The sequence below is a fragment of the Heterocephalus glaber genome, unplaced genomic scaffold (genome assembly GCF_053883595.1).
Source record: "Heterocephalus glaber isolate CG9 unplaced genomic scaffold, H.glaber_assembly_v1.0 deba00001550, whole genome shotgun sequence".
Classification (NCBI taxonomy): domain Eukaryota; kingdom Metazoa; phylum Chordata; class Mammalia; order Rodentia; family Bathyergidae; genus Heterocephalus; species Heterocephalus glaber.
The window spans coordinates 12,742,983-12,762,197 of NW_028258343.1; the positions used below are offsets into that span (position 1 = coordinate 12,742,983).

The following is a 19,215-nucleotide window of genomic DNA, read 5'->3' on the forward strand; positions in this document are numbered from 1 at the left end:
TTTAACGTGAATTGAGAACTCTTGATTTAAATTCTTTAAATATTCGAAATCTACACAAAAGTAAAATTACATAGTACAGTGACCCCACTGGGTACAACAATTACAGACATTTTTCAACTTTTGTTTAATACATTTTTTTATATATTCACATTTCTCTAGTTGTCCCCAACATATTTTATACTTTTTCCAAATTCAGACTCCAGTACAAAAAAAAAATCACACTGGACCTTTTGGATGTTTTAACATTTTGAGTGCTTCAGTTCTTTAATTTGCAAAGCTGCCCTGGAGCTGGGCTTGTGTCTTAGTGGTGGAACCCTTGCCTAGCATGCTCGAGACCCTGAGTTAGATCTTCAGTAATACAAAAAGTGAAAAATGAAGCACTCCCTCTTTGTTGAATTTTTTTTTCTTTTGTGATATTGGTATTTTTAAAAGTTCAGGCCGGTTATCTTGTAGATTATTCCGGTCTAGATTAGTCTGATTTCTTTTCCTCATAATTAATTCAGGCCAAACATTTAAATAAGGAAAAAATACATAAGCCCTATTATGACTTTTCTCGTCCCATCCTATGAGAAGATTCATATTAGTTTGTCTCATTGTTAGTGCTAAATTTGATCATTTTTTAAACAACAGATACATCTGTGATATAGTCATCTCCTAAATGTCATCTGTGTGGTAATAATTTGAAGTTATGTGAATGGTCTCTGGTTTTAGCATCCTTTAATGATCTTGCTTTCAATGATCAACTATTTTGTAGATAATTGAAAATGATTTTTAAAATTTTCCACATATACTAACTAGAAATGTTTCACTTTATATTATAATGAAATATATAATTTGTCTTAATGTCCTCTCAAATTTTATGGCAATAGAGTTAGGTAAAATTCTTTATGCCATTATTTTTATTTGCTACCCTGATGAAATAAGGAAGATGACAGTGTTTCACATAATTTTTTTGATAACCCATTTTTTTACTAGATTTAAATAAACCATTTGTTTTTTTCAATTAGTGTTGTTTATCCTTATCCCTTTGTTTTTCTTTTTTAACTGCCTAATTACCTAGTTGTTTCTAACTTAATTATCTCTACAGCCCTAACATTTGTAAAAATTACACATTAATTTCTATTATTATAGCTGTGGAAATACAAAGGACACTGAATCAACTTGGAACACCGCAGGATTCACCTGAATTGAGGCAACAGCTGTAAGTACTTAACAACAACAAAAAGAAAAGTTACTGTTATGGTGCTTTAGTAGTAGTATGTGCTTAGTAGAGAAAACAATGGAAAATTAGTAAGATTTTTAAACTACCTCATCTAGACATTTGTACCATGTGTTTATGTAGTTTTTACCCTGCCCAAAGTAAGCAGATGTTTTTAGCTTACTCTATCAAAACAAACTTCTTGAGTTGGCCTTTCTTGTGCTTTTTAAATTGGTTGTTTTACAGCTTTTTAAAAATTGGACTCATGCTTCTCTTCAGTATCAGATTTTTATTAGGTTTAGGTCTGTATCCAGCTCTATAAACTATCCTCCTAAATCCCACATCTTTGAATTTCAAAAAGCATTAGCTTTTGTTAAAAAACAGGTATAATGAAATGGTACAGTACATATTCTAGTAAATCAATATGCTGTTAAAACAGTAACTATACTTTTCTGTATATTGAAGGAAAATTGCAAAGAAGAAATATATAATAGCAATTCATGAACTTTATGGTCTCCTTTAGAACTTTGACTGTAGTACCATTTCCAAAGATTTAAATAAGTACATCAAAGATAAGATGTTTGGTAAATAAAGGTATAAATAGCTTATATGTCTTTGTTAGTAGTTCCATAGAGATACTTAAGCATGTTCTTGTATAGTATCTCTTTAGTGTGGCCAGTACATGATTAAAACGAGAGAGCTGATATACATGAGAGGCACTGTTGTAATTTATAAAGCATCAGCTTGATGCAAGCTTACTTTTTTCAGCATTAGATTTTTTAAGTTAAAAATATTTTTTGCTTTTTATATTAATAAGATGTAGGTATGGATGTAATTTACATCCCCTTACAAGGAAATGCTATTAATTTTTTCTGCCTCATGCTTAAATAATGGTAAGTTTGTACTATGATTACTTCTTCTGTGTTTTAAAGTATGCATAAGATATAAATGTCCGTATAAAGAAATAAGACATATGTGCCCAAGACCGAGGAACTGGGCCAAGTGGAAGACAACAAAGCTTACTTGCTCAACTGACCTCCTCAGTGTGGGACACAGATAAAAGGCCCCCACATCTCCAGTATCTCAGACTTCAAAGTCCAGACAGCCAACATCTCTCAATTAAATCCCCTACTGACTTCAGTTATCCTCTTTTCTGGATGGCTACTGATATATTTATAAGCTTATTTACCCTGTCTGAATGAAAAATTTTTTATATAATATTTATCAAAAATAGCATATGAAGGGCCGGGGATTTAGCTCAGTGGCTCTGCCGCCTGCCTTGCAAGCGCAAGGACCCAAGTTCAATCCCCGGGTACCAAAAAAAAAAAAAAAATAGCGTATGAAAATCAGGTTTTGATACAGGAAATTTAGAGCCAGTTTATAATATAAGCAGTTTTATGGTTTATACTTTAAAACTAAAAAGTAATTTTTCTGAGGCTGTTCATCAGGGAGGTGCACATGACAAAGTTGTAGCATAAAGAAAATTATCAGTTGTTTGACTGTAATGTGTGTTTTCTCTCTTTAGGCAGCAGAAGCAGCAGTATACTAACCAACTTGCCAAAGAAACAGATAAGTACATTAAAGAGTTTGGATCTCTGCCCACCACCCCCAGTGACCAGGTATCAAGCTTTAAGACACGTGGTGACGTATTGAATGTGAAAGAAATCAGATGCACTGAACTCTGATGCTAGAAAAGGAAGTTGAGGAACACAAAAATCCTATTTTACTTAGGTAGTATCTTGTGGTTCAATAAAGCAAAACTTATTTCCATGCAGTTGCCTTCACCTCTGATTAAGTGCAATTAAGTGTGTGCTCAGAAAATGCTTCCTTAGTAATTGCTTCCTGGCTTTCCAGGTCTGGTTCCGTACAACACACACACTCACTCATTCAACATGGAAAGCTGCCTAGGGACATATATTTGTTTGTGTACTATGTAATGGAAGTAAGTTATGACTTAGCTAAGAGTATAAGGTTTTACTTTCCCCCAAAAAGAACTACTTTAAAATAACTTCATAATCATGAACCAGTTTCTAGAAGCTTCAGAAATTTGAGGGGAGAAACCCAGCCAGATGAGCCCTTTGCCTCAAGGTACATGCACACAATGTTTGAGCACATAGAATGTTACTGAGAGTGAATCAATACATTGGGGATTTAGTAAAAGTTTTAGAATTAAAGAGCCAGCCAGCTTGATTCTAGTAGACTCCTCCCCGCTTTCCTCTAGCGACAAAGGAAAATACAGAAGGATCGCTTAGTGGCCGAATTCACAACAGCACTGACGAACTTTCAGAAGGTCCAGAGGCAAGCTGCTGAGAGAGAGAAAGAATTTGTTGCTCGAGTAAGAGCCAGTTCCAGAGTGTCTGTAAGTACTTTCAACAGCACTGTAAAAGCAAACTTGAGAGTCTCTCAGAGTCCCAGAGAAATCTACTCTCGTGATTTTTTAAACCATAGATATGTGAATATTTCGGAAATCTGTATTTGAATGTTTATTTTCAGGCTTTTCTGCTCAATTTTTAAGATGGATAATGGTTTATATATTGTTATTTTGCCTATGTCATGAACCAACAGGTATAATATAGAAACCTGTCAAAAACTCAGTGAAATCACCTTGGTTTTTCACAGTGAGTGGGCGCTAAGGGGCTCCACTGTAGGCACACAGCGCCTCCTGCTGGATGTGGAGGAGATGCGGTGGGGCTGAGCAGAGTACACGGTGTATATGATAGGAGTATTGAATATGGGCCTGGAGAAAATAAGAGGATGATTGAAAGTGGAATTTTGACATAATCTAATGTTAAATTCCCTCAGAAACCATCATAAGTTCTTTTCTTACTCTTTAATGTAGAAGTTCCACAACTACATTACATTTTAACCAAATAAAAATATTTATTATTTGGCCCTTGACAATACTTAATGAATTCATTCCTTGTCGACTCAGAAAATAATTTTATTATTATTATTATTTTTTGGTACCGGGAATCAAACTCAGGACCTTGTGCTTACGAGGCAGACGCAGTGCCACTGAGCTAAATCCCCGGCCCTATAATTTTATTATTACTTGAAGCAGTTAGCCTAGAAAATTAGAACAAGAGTTTCTCTTCTTGTCTACACATACAACATAGATACACACATATGTGTACATCCCAAATAAATAAATAAATTTAGATCATTTTAAGGTAAAATGTGAATGTTGTTTATTTTTACTTATCCTTGCTTTCTTTGCTCTCTCTTAAACCATCCTGTTACTAAATTATTCAGGGCGGTTTTCCTGAGGACAACTCAAAGGAAAGGAATCTTGTATCCTGGGAAAGGTGAGAAATATAAATATTTCATCTATCAGAAGATAGTATTTTGCTGTTGTTCTGTTTGGTTTTGAGAAGTGTCTTGCTTTGTAGTCCAGGCTGGCCTGGGACTCCGTATAGAAGCAGCTTTGGCCTTGAACTTGCAATAGTTCCTTGTCAGCCTCCTGAGTGCTGGTGTTGAGAGGCATGCACCACTACGCTTTGCCAAAAATAATTTTTCAAGTTTTAGATATTATAGCTTCTGGAGTAGAAATAAAGCTTTCAGTATATCATAGCATAAATATCCTATATTACTTATAAATTTAAAAGTAATAAATTTGAAAAATGTTTAACTTTATTATAAGATATGTAAAATAAATTATCCAAATATTTATTGACTTAATTTTTAATATGGATTATTTCCTTGTGAGAGTTAAGTCGGCTAAGAAGAAACTCACTTGCCAAATATAATTTTCAATAAATAATAATTTAAACCTATATAAGATAAAATAATGTGAGAATAAAAATGAGTAAATTTTGAATTCTTCACATTTTTTAAAGTGAGCAATTCTCTTAAGTTTGAAGAACAGTATATCCTATTTAGAATTTCTTAAATATGGATTAATTCCCATTGTTTTGAATATCAGCTTTTTTCTCAATATTCTTTCCCTTTTTTAGCCAAACACAGTCTCAAGTGCAAGTGCAGGATGATGAGATTACAGAAGATGACCTCCGCCTTATTCACGAGAGAGAGTCTTCTATCAGGCAGCTTGAAGTAAGCCTCTCCTGTAGAATGGGGCTGCTGCTATCTTAGTGTATTTATGCTCGCAAGCTTGGATAATGATGGGAAAGAAAGAAAACTATGAGTTTATCGGCATTTCTAATGTATAAATTGGAACAATAATAATATCTTTAGTGTCTGTGTTAGGATAAAAGAATATGTTTTCCCTGCCTGAGCTGTTTTTTTTTTTTTGTAATTCTGTTAAGTCGCTTTAGTATTAGAAAATATCAGTCTGGAGATCAGTGTCTGTCCAGAGACTGGGTTGCTTCCCATGTCATATAGTACACGCACATCATGCCTGCATGAGTAAGACTTTGTAAATGGCTTTAAAGGTATTTTATTTCTTTTTAGTATGTTTATAATATCAGAGAGACCTAAAGGATTTGTTAACTCATAGTTTTTGTGGAAACTGCCTTGCTCTTAGAAAGTGGGCTAATAATAGCTAACAATGCCTGCAGTGCACTGGGAGCCTTCCAAGTGCCAGGCCCCAAGGGATAGATTCTTTATTAATTACCTCAGCCGTCATAGAAGCTCTGTGACTTCTTAACTTTGTCATTATCATGGCCACTTTACAGATGGGGAAATGAAGGCCTGTGACAAATATGTAGATTGTCCCACCCACATGAATAGAATGTTTCAATGTTACTTTTTAATTGGACAAAATAATAGTTGTATATTGAAGAAAAGTAAATTTATAACTTCCTTACTCAGTAAAGTTATAAATTCTTTATCCAGTAGTGAAAATTATAAATTCACTAATGCATTGCAAATTCAAATTTAATAATGTGAAACTTTAAATTTGTACCTTATGCTTTACCATTTTAAATTATCAATATATGAATTTTTGCTAGAAATAAGTCATTAGAATATTTATACTCTTGTAAGCAAATATTCTTTCGGTAACAAAACTAGTAGATTGTAGCAGACACACTCAGAGAGACCAAAAGGATTTGTTTAAATCAGAAATCCATGACTCTTCTATACTGCTTGATCATTTCCATCCTGCCTCACCTGTATTTTTAATAGCATATACTTATTTTAGAGAACTGATGGCTATTGTTCAAAATCTCTTTAGTCAGGATTGCTTATAGTGAATTCTTTTCCTGATAGTTCCAAAATTTGCATATTAAATCTAAATGCATCATACGAGAGACAGTTTGGGGTTTTTTTGTTTGTTTTTTGGTTTTGTGGTTTTTTTGCCCTACTGGGGATTGAACTCAGGACCTTGCACTTGCCAGGCAGGCGTGGGTTGGGGTTTTTTTAATTTTCCCCTTTTGTTGTGTGGGGACTAAATTTCTAATAATATATAATAATACATGTCTTTTTGTCTTAGGCTGATATTATGGATATTAATGAAATATTTAAACATTTAGGAACGATGATTCATGAACAAGGAGATGTGATAGGTAAGTCCACTAAATTAGATTTCTTGGGGCAGGAGGAAGTTACATGTGGTTTACCTGCTGTAGTTTTCCTGAGCAAGAGTAGCTGCTTCCTTTCTGTCTCTGCGTTCCTCTGGAATCAAAGCCATAGTCTGTGCAGTAAAGAGTCCTCACTGGCGTTATCTAAGACAGACCTTGTTTTTAATGTTAGTGGTTAAAACAACCAGCTTCGTTCATTTCAGAAGTCCCAAATCAACCTACTGCTGCCGAGGCTATGAAAGACGTAAAGTACCATCATTCCAGCGAATCTCTAAGGCCTTCACTTTCAGTCTTCTCCCAATTTAATTTTTATCATGCTAAGGACTTGTTTTTTTTAAAAATCGGTACATTTGAGATATATATAATGATAACATTCATCATAGAGAATCTGTACCTGTTCATGTTATATCTTAATTCTTTTTGCCCATTCCCCTACCCTCTCTTCAACCCCTGTTCCCCTCCACGAAGGCTTTTTAAGGAAACTTGTGGTATTTGTAATTGAGCATACTATCTCGCCTTTGGGTTATGGAGTAGGTAGCCATTTACCTGATTGTTTATGCTAATAAAATTTTGGTAGGTTAATTGAGATGCTAGGAATCTTTTAAGGAATTGTTTTTTTAAAAAAAGAGTTATGGGGGCCGGGGATTTAGCTCAGTGGTTTCGCCACCTGCTGCGCAAGCACAAGGACCCGAGTTCGATCCCCAGTACCAAAAAAAACCAAAAAGAAACACAACAAAAAAACAAAAAAGTTATGAAACGTCCTTGTAAGTTTAAATATAATAGTCCTTCAATTAAGATGTAACTCAGCATTGATCAAGATTTTGATTATTTTTACCATTTTAAAATATGAAGGATATAGTTGTTCATTTATATGTCTGAAATACATTCAGTATGTATTCTGAATTTGATTAAATTGAAATCCTTGCATCTTTAGTTTAAAATAACTGTTACTTGTTCATTTTCACCCCCATATGTAGCCCCCATAGATCACAGAGTAAGATGTTTTTTGAAAAACCAGTTCATTCACATGTCCAGCAAATGTTTATTGAGTGCTAAGTATGTCCAGGCATAAAATCTAGACATTGAGGATTCAACTCTAATTAACAGATGAAAGACTCTGCTTTCGTGTCTCTTATAATTGGGGGAAAGAGACAGTTTTAAAAAAATAAAAGTATGTAAATAATAATAAGTGCTATGTGGAAAATAAGGCCAGAGGGACTGCTGGGAGTAGAGAACATTACTGCTTTACATGGAGTAAAGGCCAGGTGTTACTGACAAGGTGGGATTTTGGTGATACCTTCCTAGAAGCACAAAAGCAAAGAAGATAAGATGTTCCACGTAGAGGACCAGCAGTATAAAGGCCTTGTGGGAGAAGCACACCCGGCACTTTCGTTGAGTGATACAAGCATGAGGAAGGTGGTAGTCCTGTACGAGGTTACAGGGGATGGTATCATATAGGAGCCTGAGTCACTGCAAGAACTTTTATTATTGACAAATGTGAAATCACAGTAGAATTTGAACAGAGTGTTATGAACTGGCATTGGTTTTGAATACTCCCTTGGCTGCTGGGTTTAGGACACACTGTAAAGCAACAAGACCAAAATCAAGGAGAGCACTGGAAAGGGTAATCTAGATGAGCAGTTGTGTTGGCTTGGATCACAGTGGAAGCCCAGAGGTCGTGAGAAGTGATGGAATTCTGCATATTTAAAAAATGTGGAGCCAAAAGATTTACTGCCAGGCTTTGTGTGAGTGTGAGAGAAATAGTTAATTCAAGAGTGGCACTAGGTTTTGACCTGGTGTATTAAGTCGTTTTTGTTAGGTGGGGAAATCTGTACCTGGAGAAGTTTTAGAGAGGATATAAGCCAGTAAGTTTTGATGATGAGAGAGAGGAGATGACAACTAGACTGAAGTTCTTGAGTTACACGATAAGGAATGGGATAAAGTGTGCAGATGGAGAGTAGGCTCTTGCTAGGTGTGTGTGCAGTTCCTAATAGCAGGACAGAGGCCAGAACACTCAGACCCTGCAATGCTTGGTAGATCAGGTCATGGGAGAGGGAGAAATGTCTTCTGATTATTCCTGTGGTCTCAGTGAGCTCAAAGTCAAAGTTTCTGACTGAACAGGAGGAATAAGAAGTTGGAGGGGAAAGGAGGAGAGTATGACAATCTTGCATTCTTTAGGGAAATGAGGTAGACTTGCTCTTAGCAATCAGGTGTTGAAGTGAAATAAGTCAGTATAAGATTATTCTTTTCACGTCTGTGTTCAGCTGCATGGATTTTTGTCATGTAAATGTAACTACAGGGGCAAGGGAACTGAAGATGCATCAAGACAGTGATGTTAAATGATCGCCCACAGAGTCTAGGAAAAGAAGGAAGGGAGAATCAGAGTGTGCGAGGCAAAGTAAAAATGTGATAGGATCATCGTTGGAGACCAGGTATTAGAAAGACTGAGCTGTGATGATAGCAGATGGTGATCAGAGAGTGAGACTCTTGGAAGTGTGATCAGGGAGCAGCTGCAGGCATTGGGTTGTGACCATAGACAAGAGCGGCTGGGGTAATGGAGAGTCTGAAGAAAATGTGATGGAGGAGTAGAGACCAGAGTGTGAGAAAGTTCAGCCAGGGGATAATGGAATCCAGTATGTATCACAGGAGAAGTGCTGACCATAGCATCAGTGAGTTGGAGCTAAGATACTCAAGGAATTAAAGACCAACCGTGAGATCCAGGAATGTCTGCAACCTGGAGGGGAGGATGAATTTGATAGAATGAACTTTAAAACTGAGAGTTGGGAGGGAGGAGGAAGAGACACAAGTCTTTCATGCTACAGAGTGACCCCTACCCCACCTCCAGGTTAGAGGAGAATGGCAAGGAAAGCAGCCACCGGAGAAGCTGTGTGCGTCCATGGTGGGGCCTGGGCTTCAGTACCGAGGGGGCTTGCTGATGGCTGCAGAACAAGCGCCAGTCTTCGGTCTCCACCTTTACCCTACAGTTACCAAGTTATCACATGCTTAGAACTGAACAGAGGCTTAGGCCTTCATAGAATGCAAACTGGTTGAACATAGGTATTACACTCTAATGGTTTTAAAGTAGATTGAGTTTACAAAGACAAAGGAATAATAAATTGGGAAATACTAGCTATAAACATATCCATCCAAGTTTTAGCATTTGGATCATTTTTTATTTCCCTCTAGAGGGATGATATTTTTTGAAGAATCTCAAGGTACCATTTGTTGTCATGTGATGGGAATTCTGGGTAATGGGAAGAAGGGGATTGACCTCCCTTCATGCTCACTGATCTTGATTTAAAACAAACTGTGTTGAGATGGAGACAAGCTCTCGCGCTGACCCCGATTTGCTATTTGTAGGGTGATGATACTGTTTGGGGTAGAACTGGAGTTGAGTTGTGTTGCTTGGATTTCCTGAGAAGTAGTATAAAGAATTACAGCCACCTTCAAACATTCACCTTTGTGATGCAGTATTATTAATCTTTGAATAGTGAGCACAGTGGTCCCATCTTGAATGACATTTAGCCATTTGTTCCTGGAGCATCAGTCTGTGTTAACCAGTTTGTGTGTGTGTGTGTGTGTGTGTGTGTGTGTGTTTTATTTTAAAGACAGCATAGAAGCCAACGTAGAAAGTGCAGAAGTCCACGTTCAGCAGGCAAATCAGCAGCTGTCCAGGGCCGCAAATTACCAGGTAATGTTAACTGTAACACGTTTTCTTGAAACTTAAGCGTTTGAACCTACAGTGTGTGTGAGTTGTGAGACTGGCTGGGCTATTGTCAGGTTTAAAGTGGCTGCAGGTGGTAATTTTACAGTCTCATGGAAGAGGGAGAGGTTAGAAATATGCAGCCAGTTTAAAAGTGATTTTAGCTGGGAAATTCTCTGGGATGAAGCAGTTAGCGGCCCACGGGTTGGAAGGTCAGTGCGTGTGATAGTGTTAAGAGACCTGAGGGTTGCAGTGGACGATTCCAGGCTTTTCTGATGGTGGCCGGATGTCCTTGTGACATTCCAACCCAGAATCCTCTTTGATAGCCTTTTCCCTCCATCTTTTACCCTTCATTTTTATCTTTTCTTTCTTTTGTCAATGCCACTATTAACTAAAGGGGCAGAGATCCTTGTTCTAGAAAGATCTCTTCAGGTCCTGTGGAAACGATATTAACTTGGAGTGTCATTAATGGATAGTCTGTCAGCATTCTGCAGACTCTTCTTCAGAAATGACTGTTTCTTAAGTGACTTGTGTGAAATAATGAGTCCTTATATAATGTCAAATACAAGTTGTGTTTCCAACACTATACAGATATTAGGGACATGAACGTGTATCGTACAATATTTTAGACCTTTGATGTTCAACTGGAATAAAACCAGGCTCATAGCATTTGATTTTCCTTTTAAAGCTTAATTTTTTTCTTGTCATTCATAATTATTGTTTTCTCTACCTCATTACGTTTTTCTAAGCTAAGATACTGTCAACATCTGCAGTTGACATCTTCAGTTGCTTTTCACTTTTCTCGTTAACCCGTGAGGTTGCCTTTCATGTCACTGCTGTTTTTTCACCAGACACATCACTGCATATTCAGTGGTACATGTTCACTGACAGAATGACTCCCGTTTCCCAGCTTCATGCATATAAGTCAGAGATGCAGCTTAGCAGGATTTTTATTGCCATGTCGTGGACTGTAGATGTCTCTCATGAATAGCTGAAAACACACACAATGTATTTGTGCACATACATGATAATCTATAAATGCCAAGAGACGTATGGACTGTTAGCATATAATTGCTAAAACTTAGTGTGTAAGAGGATTCACCAGTGATTGGGTTTACAGGTTTTTTGTTTTGCTTTTGGATTTTTCTTCTTCCTTGTGGAAGGACAAGCCTTTAGGCTTGTCCCTGGGGAAAAGGTACCTACCTTCCCAAGTAGGTCTGGAGCTGCCTCCAGACTTACTTCTACAGGCCCTGAGAGATGAGTACAAGGCCACACAAGTGCTAAGAAAGGAAGCACCCTTCCAAGTGATTCTACTTGAAAGATTGCTATTAAATTTATGCCCTGAAAATCATGATGTTTCTGAATAGTTTGGTGAATTGAGAGTACAAATAAAGGTGATTAAAACAATACTGCTATTACTGTAGCACCCAAAGACTTCATTACCTCACCCTAGGGAAAGTGCTCCCTGAGCTACAGATACATCATGGTGGGGTGCCCACGGTGCCTGAGAAAGGGATGATACATCATTCTCTGGCAATCATGTGGATTGTGGGAGAAATATGTGTGCATGCTGATATTGAACCCCCAAAATTGTGTTTAATACTTGAGGAATTTCCACTTGAAAAATTAAAATTAATATTAACTAAATATTAATTAAAATCAATATTAACTAAATATTAATTAAAATTAATATTAATATGTGGAATACTAAAAGTATTCATATTTTTCAGGGTAATTTCGGAGTCATACATCTATCTTTTTGTAAAATGTATAGTACTTCTTTTTGACACAAAGTAAATTCACACATTTTTCTATTTTGTAAGAAAAAGGATTCCTGCATGTTGGTGTGAGATACACAAGCCACTAAAGAAATGAAGAATGGAACAAAACGCAACCTTTATGTTTTGAATGATAGCTTTATAAATTTGTTAACTCTTTGGTTTTTTATTGTATGTTGATATTCTTGAACAGCTTCCAGAAAATAGGAATGATTTTTAAACTATTTTACTTCAGTAAATGATGCCAAATATTTTTACTTGCTGATCCTTTAAAAGGACTCATTTTTAAGAGCAACTTTTGGATAAATGTTTAAAAATATATCAACTTTTTAGCTGTTCTTTTTTTCACTCATAGGTAACCTCGGTCTGTTAAGTCAATAAAGTTTATTTTTCTTTGTCTTTTCTCTGAAGCATAACTACACCCCCAGAAAACTTACCAACGATATTTTAAAATTGGCCACTGAATTACAGCATTACTTCAAGAATATTTTTTGAAAGAATAGTACCCCATATGTGGTAGAGATTTTTGAGAAGCAATAAGTACAGCCAAAAATTTGAGGGCAATAAACTATTACTGATTTTGCTCTTGAGATGAACCAGATTCTGTTCATTTGCTATGGAGACACCTCACTAAATCTGTAAACATGTGTTTTGTTTCTGCATCTGCAGCGCAAATCCAGGAAAACCCTCTGCATCATCATTTTTGTCCTTGTCATTGCTGTTGTGATTGTCGTTCTCATCATATGGGGACTAAAAGGCTAAAGTTACAGAGGACCACACCGCTGCACTCCGTTGTCTAGGTTATGTAGAAAGATGCCTGTAATCATGTTGTTATTATTATCTGGGGTTCCTTTGGATTAAATTTGGTATTTTCTAATACTGAAAGTTTTTCTAAGTATCATTGCTAACATAACTGTCAAGCTTTTTAATTTAATAACTGTAGGGTTTCTGCCCACATTGCACATGCCTTTCATCTAGAATTTATTTACTTGTTTGACTTTGGAAATTAGTAAACTTAAAGATATGCTTGTTCTGTGCACATCTCTCTGTCACCGTATAACGTGCACCAGATTTATGTTATGTCAGTTAAAATCTAATTTTGATTAGGGCCAGCAGAAAAAATATTTTCAGTAATTTAAAAAATTAGCATATCTGTCTGTATTTATTTTTCAGCTCACAGTAGCACAAATTATCTGTTTCATTTTTATTGTTGCATTTCTTTTAAGACCCTTGTTTTCTCTGAATAAAATCAATGAATAATTTCTGGGCATATCATGTGCTTCTGATGTGTATATATTAAGCATTTGTAGTCGATTGCCGAGTAAAAATAGTAAGGCTAGATTGTTCTTATGTATGGGCCATTGAAGTCTGATATTTACTAGGAGAAGTGTAGATACTATAAATGTTTTAATGTAATTTGGAGGAAGAATATAAAAACTCCATACTGATTTCTATTCTGTTTGGATTCTAGAGTCCAACTTGCTATTCCACTGAACTATCTTAACAGTACCATCTGGTTTTGTGGGCCATTATTGACTTTCCCTTATGCTTAAAAAATAATGACTACGTATGTATCTTTGGTCAGATTTACTTTTAGGAAGTAACTTTCCCACAATTATTGTTTTTGAGCACCTAATACTTAAAATGTATTGTTTACATTTGATGCCATTCTGTACCATCCTTCATTAGAAAAGAAACTGGATGTTTGCCAATTAACTCACTTGCCTTTTTAAATCACAGTTGTTTTAATGCACTAATCTGAATACTGTAAAGGGAATTATCTTAGTTTGTAGTTTGTATTTTATAATGTTCTTATACAGCAGTTTGGTAGTGAAGGCATGGTTGAAGCTCTGAGACTTCAAATGGGAACAAATGAAATATTAAGTAAATAAATTGTATCCTTGCACCCAAAGTAAAGAAGCTTTAAAAGGTGTCTGGATAGGTCTGTTTCCTGAGAACGAGGGGGTCCTGGCACCAGTGCTCACTTCACCTTTTCAGTGCTGAGCTAAATGTCGCTGTGTGCACTATGGTTGTACATTGTGCATCCATTTGAATCACCAGGCTGCTCAAAGTCTTTATTTTGGGAATCTTTAACAGTTTTGTCATTAACAAGTAGAAACTGCTTTGTTTGCCAACAAAACTTTTTTTTTTCCAAAATGGACATTAAAAAACATTTTTTGTGAGTCGAAACTGTGTTGCCAGAGCAAGGCAGCTGTAGAAAACAGAAGGGGCGGTGCGCAGAGAATTCATACAAATACCGCCTGGCCCAGCAGGCCTGCTCAGACATAGTCTTTCCTTGTGAGTTTTTAATGCAACTTGCTGGCATCTTCTGGCTTCATACCAGGTACCAGTGGTATCCACAAATCAGTTCAGTTTTTCCCCCACAGCTCTACTTCATAAAATGTTTAGTCTCATACAGGCCGAGTGCATTTAGTTCTGTTTATTTCACAGTGAATTCCCGCTAACAACAAAAGCACTGGAAAGAATACCTTTGGCATTTAAGTGCCTTTATTGGAAATACAAACATTTATAAATTAACTGGGATACCAATTGATGACTTAAAGAGGAACTTTAATGGTTTGCATTCTTTTGAGCAGCATTAATTTCGAGACAAAAATGCACACAAAATATTTGGAACACAAAATGAATAGTTTTGAATGAAAAAGAATAGCCAAATTTTTTTAAATACTGAAGTTTTCCTTTAGGTCATTTTTAGAATTGCTTTGAAACATGCAGTTCTCACTATGGGAGATAAAATGTAGATTTTTCATGACTGGACAGTGTGTCTGAATTTGTTTGATTCAAATTGAAGAACTTTCCCATCACATGTTTACTTCATTATGCTCAAAAGAGGTCCTTGAACAACACAGATGAAGATTAGCTAGGACAAGTGAGATTATCTGGCTGTTGTGCTGGTTATTAAATATTTTGAAAGTGTTTCAGCTTTGCACCTTGATGGACAGTAAAAAAAATAACTGGTGCCATTTTGATAGAGGGTGACATTCTTCATTCGGCCTGGGATGCTCTATAAAATAAGTATGTGTACGGACACAGATGGAGCCTCGCCACAGACAGACCATGGACGCAGCCTCTGGAGTTGGGCCCACCAACACGGCGTGTGTGTCACCGTCTGCACTGGGGACCAGCAACACTGTGCCTGGAGCAGCCTGCCACTGGACCATTCAGTGTCTTCACTGCTTTTGTTAAAAATGGTAAAATCTTGTGTGCAAGATGTTGTGTTTGAACACTAGTCTTTTTAGACAAATCTATAATGAAAATAAAAGTGACTTTGAAGGCTTCCTATTCCATGAAAAAGGTCTGTGGCTTAGCAGGGGATAGGCACAGTAGTTTTTGTAGTTGGTGTAATTTTTATTTGTTAATGTGGAGAAATTAATGTCATAATAAAAATAAAACCTGTGTAAAGAAAATAATCATTGTCCACCTTAATAGCTAAGAACAAGTACAAGGGTGATTTATTCAGCATTTATTTCATGAAAACCAAAACTGAATGTATTTCTTACATGGGCAGATTGCTGCAATATAACTACAATTTCAAAGTTGAATGAAGCAAGTTGATTGGGGAAGGTGGGAGGTGACCGACATTTCAGTTCATTTTAATGAAAATTCCTCATTACTGGTAAAGAACATCAGGCATCTTCCTTTCCCGAATAAAAAAAGTATTATATGTTTTCACAATTTCAGTTAATAAAAACAAAAGCTAACCTGTAAATTCCAGTCCTCTTCTGCCCGTGATAGCAGCTTATCCTCCTGGGGAGAAAATACACTTACTGAATTGACAGCAGCAGCAACCCAGACGCGTGACAGTGTCCCAGTTCGACAACATTTGTGGTATCTCTGCTTAGCTCCCCTAATATAGCTCATCAGTCACTGAAGATCATTTTCCCCACGTATGTAGGAATATGTGTCCTCAGAATACGGTGGCAAAGAAGATAGGAAGGAAACTGCCTAAATGCTAAACACACAGGGTTAATTTCCTTCAGTTGTATTCTCCAAAAGTCAGTAGACTCCATGAAGTAGCATCTCATTCTCTATCTTAACCAGAGAGGTAGAAAATGTGTTTTCCCCCTCAGTGCTTTTTTTTATTTATTTATTTTACCCTACTGGAGATTGAACCCAGGGCCTTTGCCCTGAGTGGCATCCCCGAGTATCTTTAGTTAGTTAGAAGCAGGGTCTCACTAAGTCGCTAAATTGCCCAGGCTGGGCAATTCTGCCTAAACTTCCCCAAGTGCTGGAGTTACACACATTTGTTACTATGTCTGGCTCTTAAATATTTTTACATTCCAATCAGGAAAACAGGAACCACTCCATGAATTGTAAATGTACAAGTTTTAATTGGGGAATTAGAAGCCGCTTGTGTGAGAAATGTGGGAGAGAGCGGCACTGCCGTGCAGAAGTGAGAGAGTGCCAGGCGCTGGCCCAGGAGCCGCTGAGTGTTCAGAGTTCCAGAAGCACGCTCTGCCTGCAGCACTGAGGTGGCACTCTCAAGGAGCTGTCACCAGCTGTCTGCCGCTAATAGCTCCAAAGTAGGTGACTTGCAAGAAATTTGGAAGCCGCTATGAAGCCCATGTGCACTGCTTGACCTGCAACAGCCTTGAGGAAGGAGGGCCTCTCTCGTCCTTAGCCTTCCAGATCTCATGGAAATGCCTCTCGTTGGCCAACTTTAACTTAGAAACGGAAAGCAAAGCAGATTTTAGAAAATGGAGTTTCTGCTTTTCCGGTAGTGCAGAAGAACTGCAAAAGAAGAGGGTGGTGATATTGAGGTGACAGACTAGTGCAATGATGAAGCACTCGTGTACAGAGGACAAACCACATGAAACAATTTTCTTCAATTAAGAGGTCCTTTTATTTAAAAAAACAACTTTGAAGCACAGTTCTGTTGGCGAGTGAGTCAAGTTTTCAGCCACAAGATCTATATTTATCAAGATTCAGGGCCCAGCACCTAGCAATTTTCACCAGCCCCCACCCACCCACCCTTCTTTCCCTCTCATAGTAGTTGCTTAAAAAATGCTTGATTTGGCACTTATTTTGGGCTAGTTTTTTCATGGCTGCTCCACACATGGACATGGAGTTTAAGAGTTAACCAGCCAAGTATGGTGGCACATGCCTGTAATCTCAGCGCTTGGAGGCTGAGGCAGAAGGACCACAAGTTCCAGTCTTATCTGGACAACTTAACAAGTGTCCAAATAAAAACTGAAAAAAAAAGACTAGGAATGTAACTCAGTACAAAGACTCCAAGTTCAATCTCCATTACTGCAAAACCACAAAACAGCGAACCCAAAGAATGTAGTCCTTAACCTCAAGGAGCTTATATTTTGGCACTTGGCTTTATAAAAAGAAAGAAAATGGTGTGTGGGAAAGAAGATACAAATAAGAATGTATGAAGATGAATTTATCACCCTTGGGAAAACTTGCAATCGGCACCATATACTTTTCTTTTTCTTTTTTGGTACCGGGGATTGAACTCGGACCTTGCACTTGTGAGGCAGGCACCAGAACCACTGAGCTAAATCCCCAGCCCTGGCACCATATACTTTTAAGGACCAGGCTTTTGTTTATCCATTTTCCCTTAAGTAATTAAATTTTATTTTCTTGTCTCAAGTAGAGTTCAATGGTTTTCTAAACAGAACCAACTAATTGTGTGACGGTCTGTGTATAGTTAGTCTCCAGAAGGAACAGTTCTGGTGGCAGTAGTTGGGTTCAGAGCTGGAGTGTCTTGGGCCCCCAAGAGAGGGCCGACCGTTAGAAGGAAGGGAAAGAGCAAAGAAGAGTTTGACTTTACTATTTCATCAGAATGAACCCAACACATTAAGAGCACTTTTCAAATATACCCTAAAATGTTTTAAGTTTACCCTTGCCCTATTTCTTGGCAAATATTTTTAGTGAAAAAGCGCTATAGAAGAAAGCCTACTTGATGGCTTATGCTAATTTCTCACAATTCAAATTCTGCATCAACATGCCAATTTTAAACGTTTGTTTTGGATTCATTTGGTGAACATGAAAAGTAATAATATTTTATTTTTCTCCCAGTAATCTGAATTTAAATACAGAAATAGAACTAAATAACTGTCACACTAAATAGGTTTTTATAGACACTCTTTCTTCTGGCAGGTTTTTAAGAGGTTGGTCACATAATTACTCTGAGAGGGATTCCTGTAGGTTTTGTGTAATGATGGCATTTCACCTAAAATATAAGTGGTGGATGGCAAAACCAGATTTCCTGTGCAGTTGTTACGTGCATAACACCTCTGCTTGTTTTGGAGGGAGTCTTCTAGAACTGCACTCAGTCTTTAAATAAACTTGAAAGGGCAATAATCCTCACTTTGGCCAACCCAAAGTACAAATTTGTAAGTGTTTACTGTAAGTACTGTTAGATAGTAGTTGCTAACTCCAAAACCTATTAGCATTAATGAGTAAATAGAAATTATCTTCAACTAAGACTTACTGATATCTAGTTTCACTTTTTAATACTGGAAATTTCATACGACCAGTTTAATGGTAGTTCTGAAATACGTAACCCAGACAAGAAAAAAGAAAAGTAATTTTCCAGAAATTAGAGATTAGTTTAACTTGAGTAAGATGCAATCTTGATTTTTTAATTTCTATCACTAAAGATTTGCTGGTGAAAAGCTGTCAGATCAAAACTGATCTTTCTGTTACAAATGATTCTGAAAACACAAAGCCAAATTTTATTGGAGAATATATTACATTTTATTGCATTTTTTTCCAAACCTAGGTGCTGTGGTCCTTTGCGTTCATTTCAAGGTGTTTTCAGTATGCCTAACCACATCTGACCTCTTTCCAGTGGCAAATTTAATGTTTTAACCTCCCTATAGGTTACTATGGTTTTAATAGTTACTTCATATTTTGCAATGGAACATATACAAAAATTATTAAGATAACTTTTGTCATATTGTTTATATTAGTTCCGTCTTGGAAATCACCAATACTATACTTTGAAAGGGCACTGACATTTGAAATACAATTCATTTTTCTCTAATGTGTAAAATGTGTTTAATGCTAACATTTTTAATTTGAGTA

The 19,215-nt window shown here is 36.8% G+C and overlaps 1 protein-coding gene across 3 annotated transcripts in view; it reads left to right on the forward strand.

The window, feature by feature from the left end:
* Stx7 (syntaxin 7) overlaps nt 1-15,587 on the forward strand; it is a 39,165-nt gene extending 23,578 nt beyond the window's left edge. For 2 of the 3 annotated variants that reach the window (XM_013072706.3, XM_087190108.1), the window contains exons 3-10: nt 1,132-1,201; nt 2,724-2,817; nt 3,420-3,557; nt 4,451-4,503; nt 5,152-5,248; nt 6,588-6,660; nt 10,284-10,366; nt 12,826-15,587. In XM_013072706.3, coding sequence (XP_012928160.1) covers nt 1,132-1,201; nt 2,724-2,817; nt 3,420-3,557; nt 4,451-4,503; nt 5,152-5,248; nt 6,588-6,660; nt 10,284-10,366; nt 12,826-12,918 — 701 coding nt within the window. In that variant the 3' untranslated portion in view covers nt 12,919-15,587. The remainder of the gene's footprint in view (nt 1-1,131; nt 1,202-2,723; nt 2,818-3,419; nt 3,558-4,450; nt 4,504-5,151; nt 5,249-6,587; nt 6,661-10,283; nt 10,367-12,825) is intronic. The other variant, XM_087190109.1, reaches the window with a different exon arrangement.
* The last annotated feature ends 3,628 nt before the right edge of the window (nt 15,588-19,215 follow it).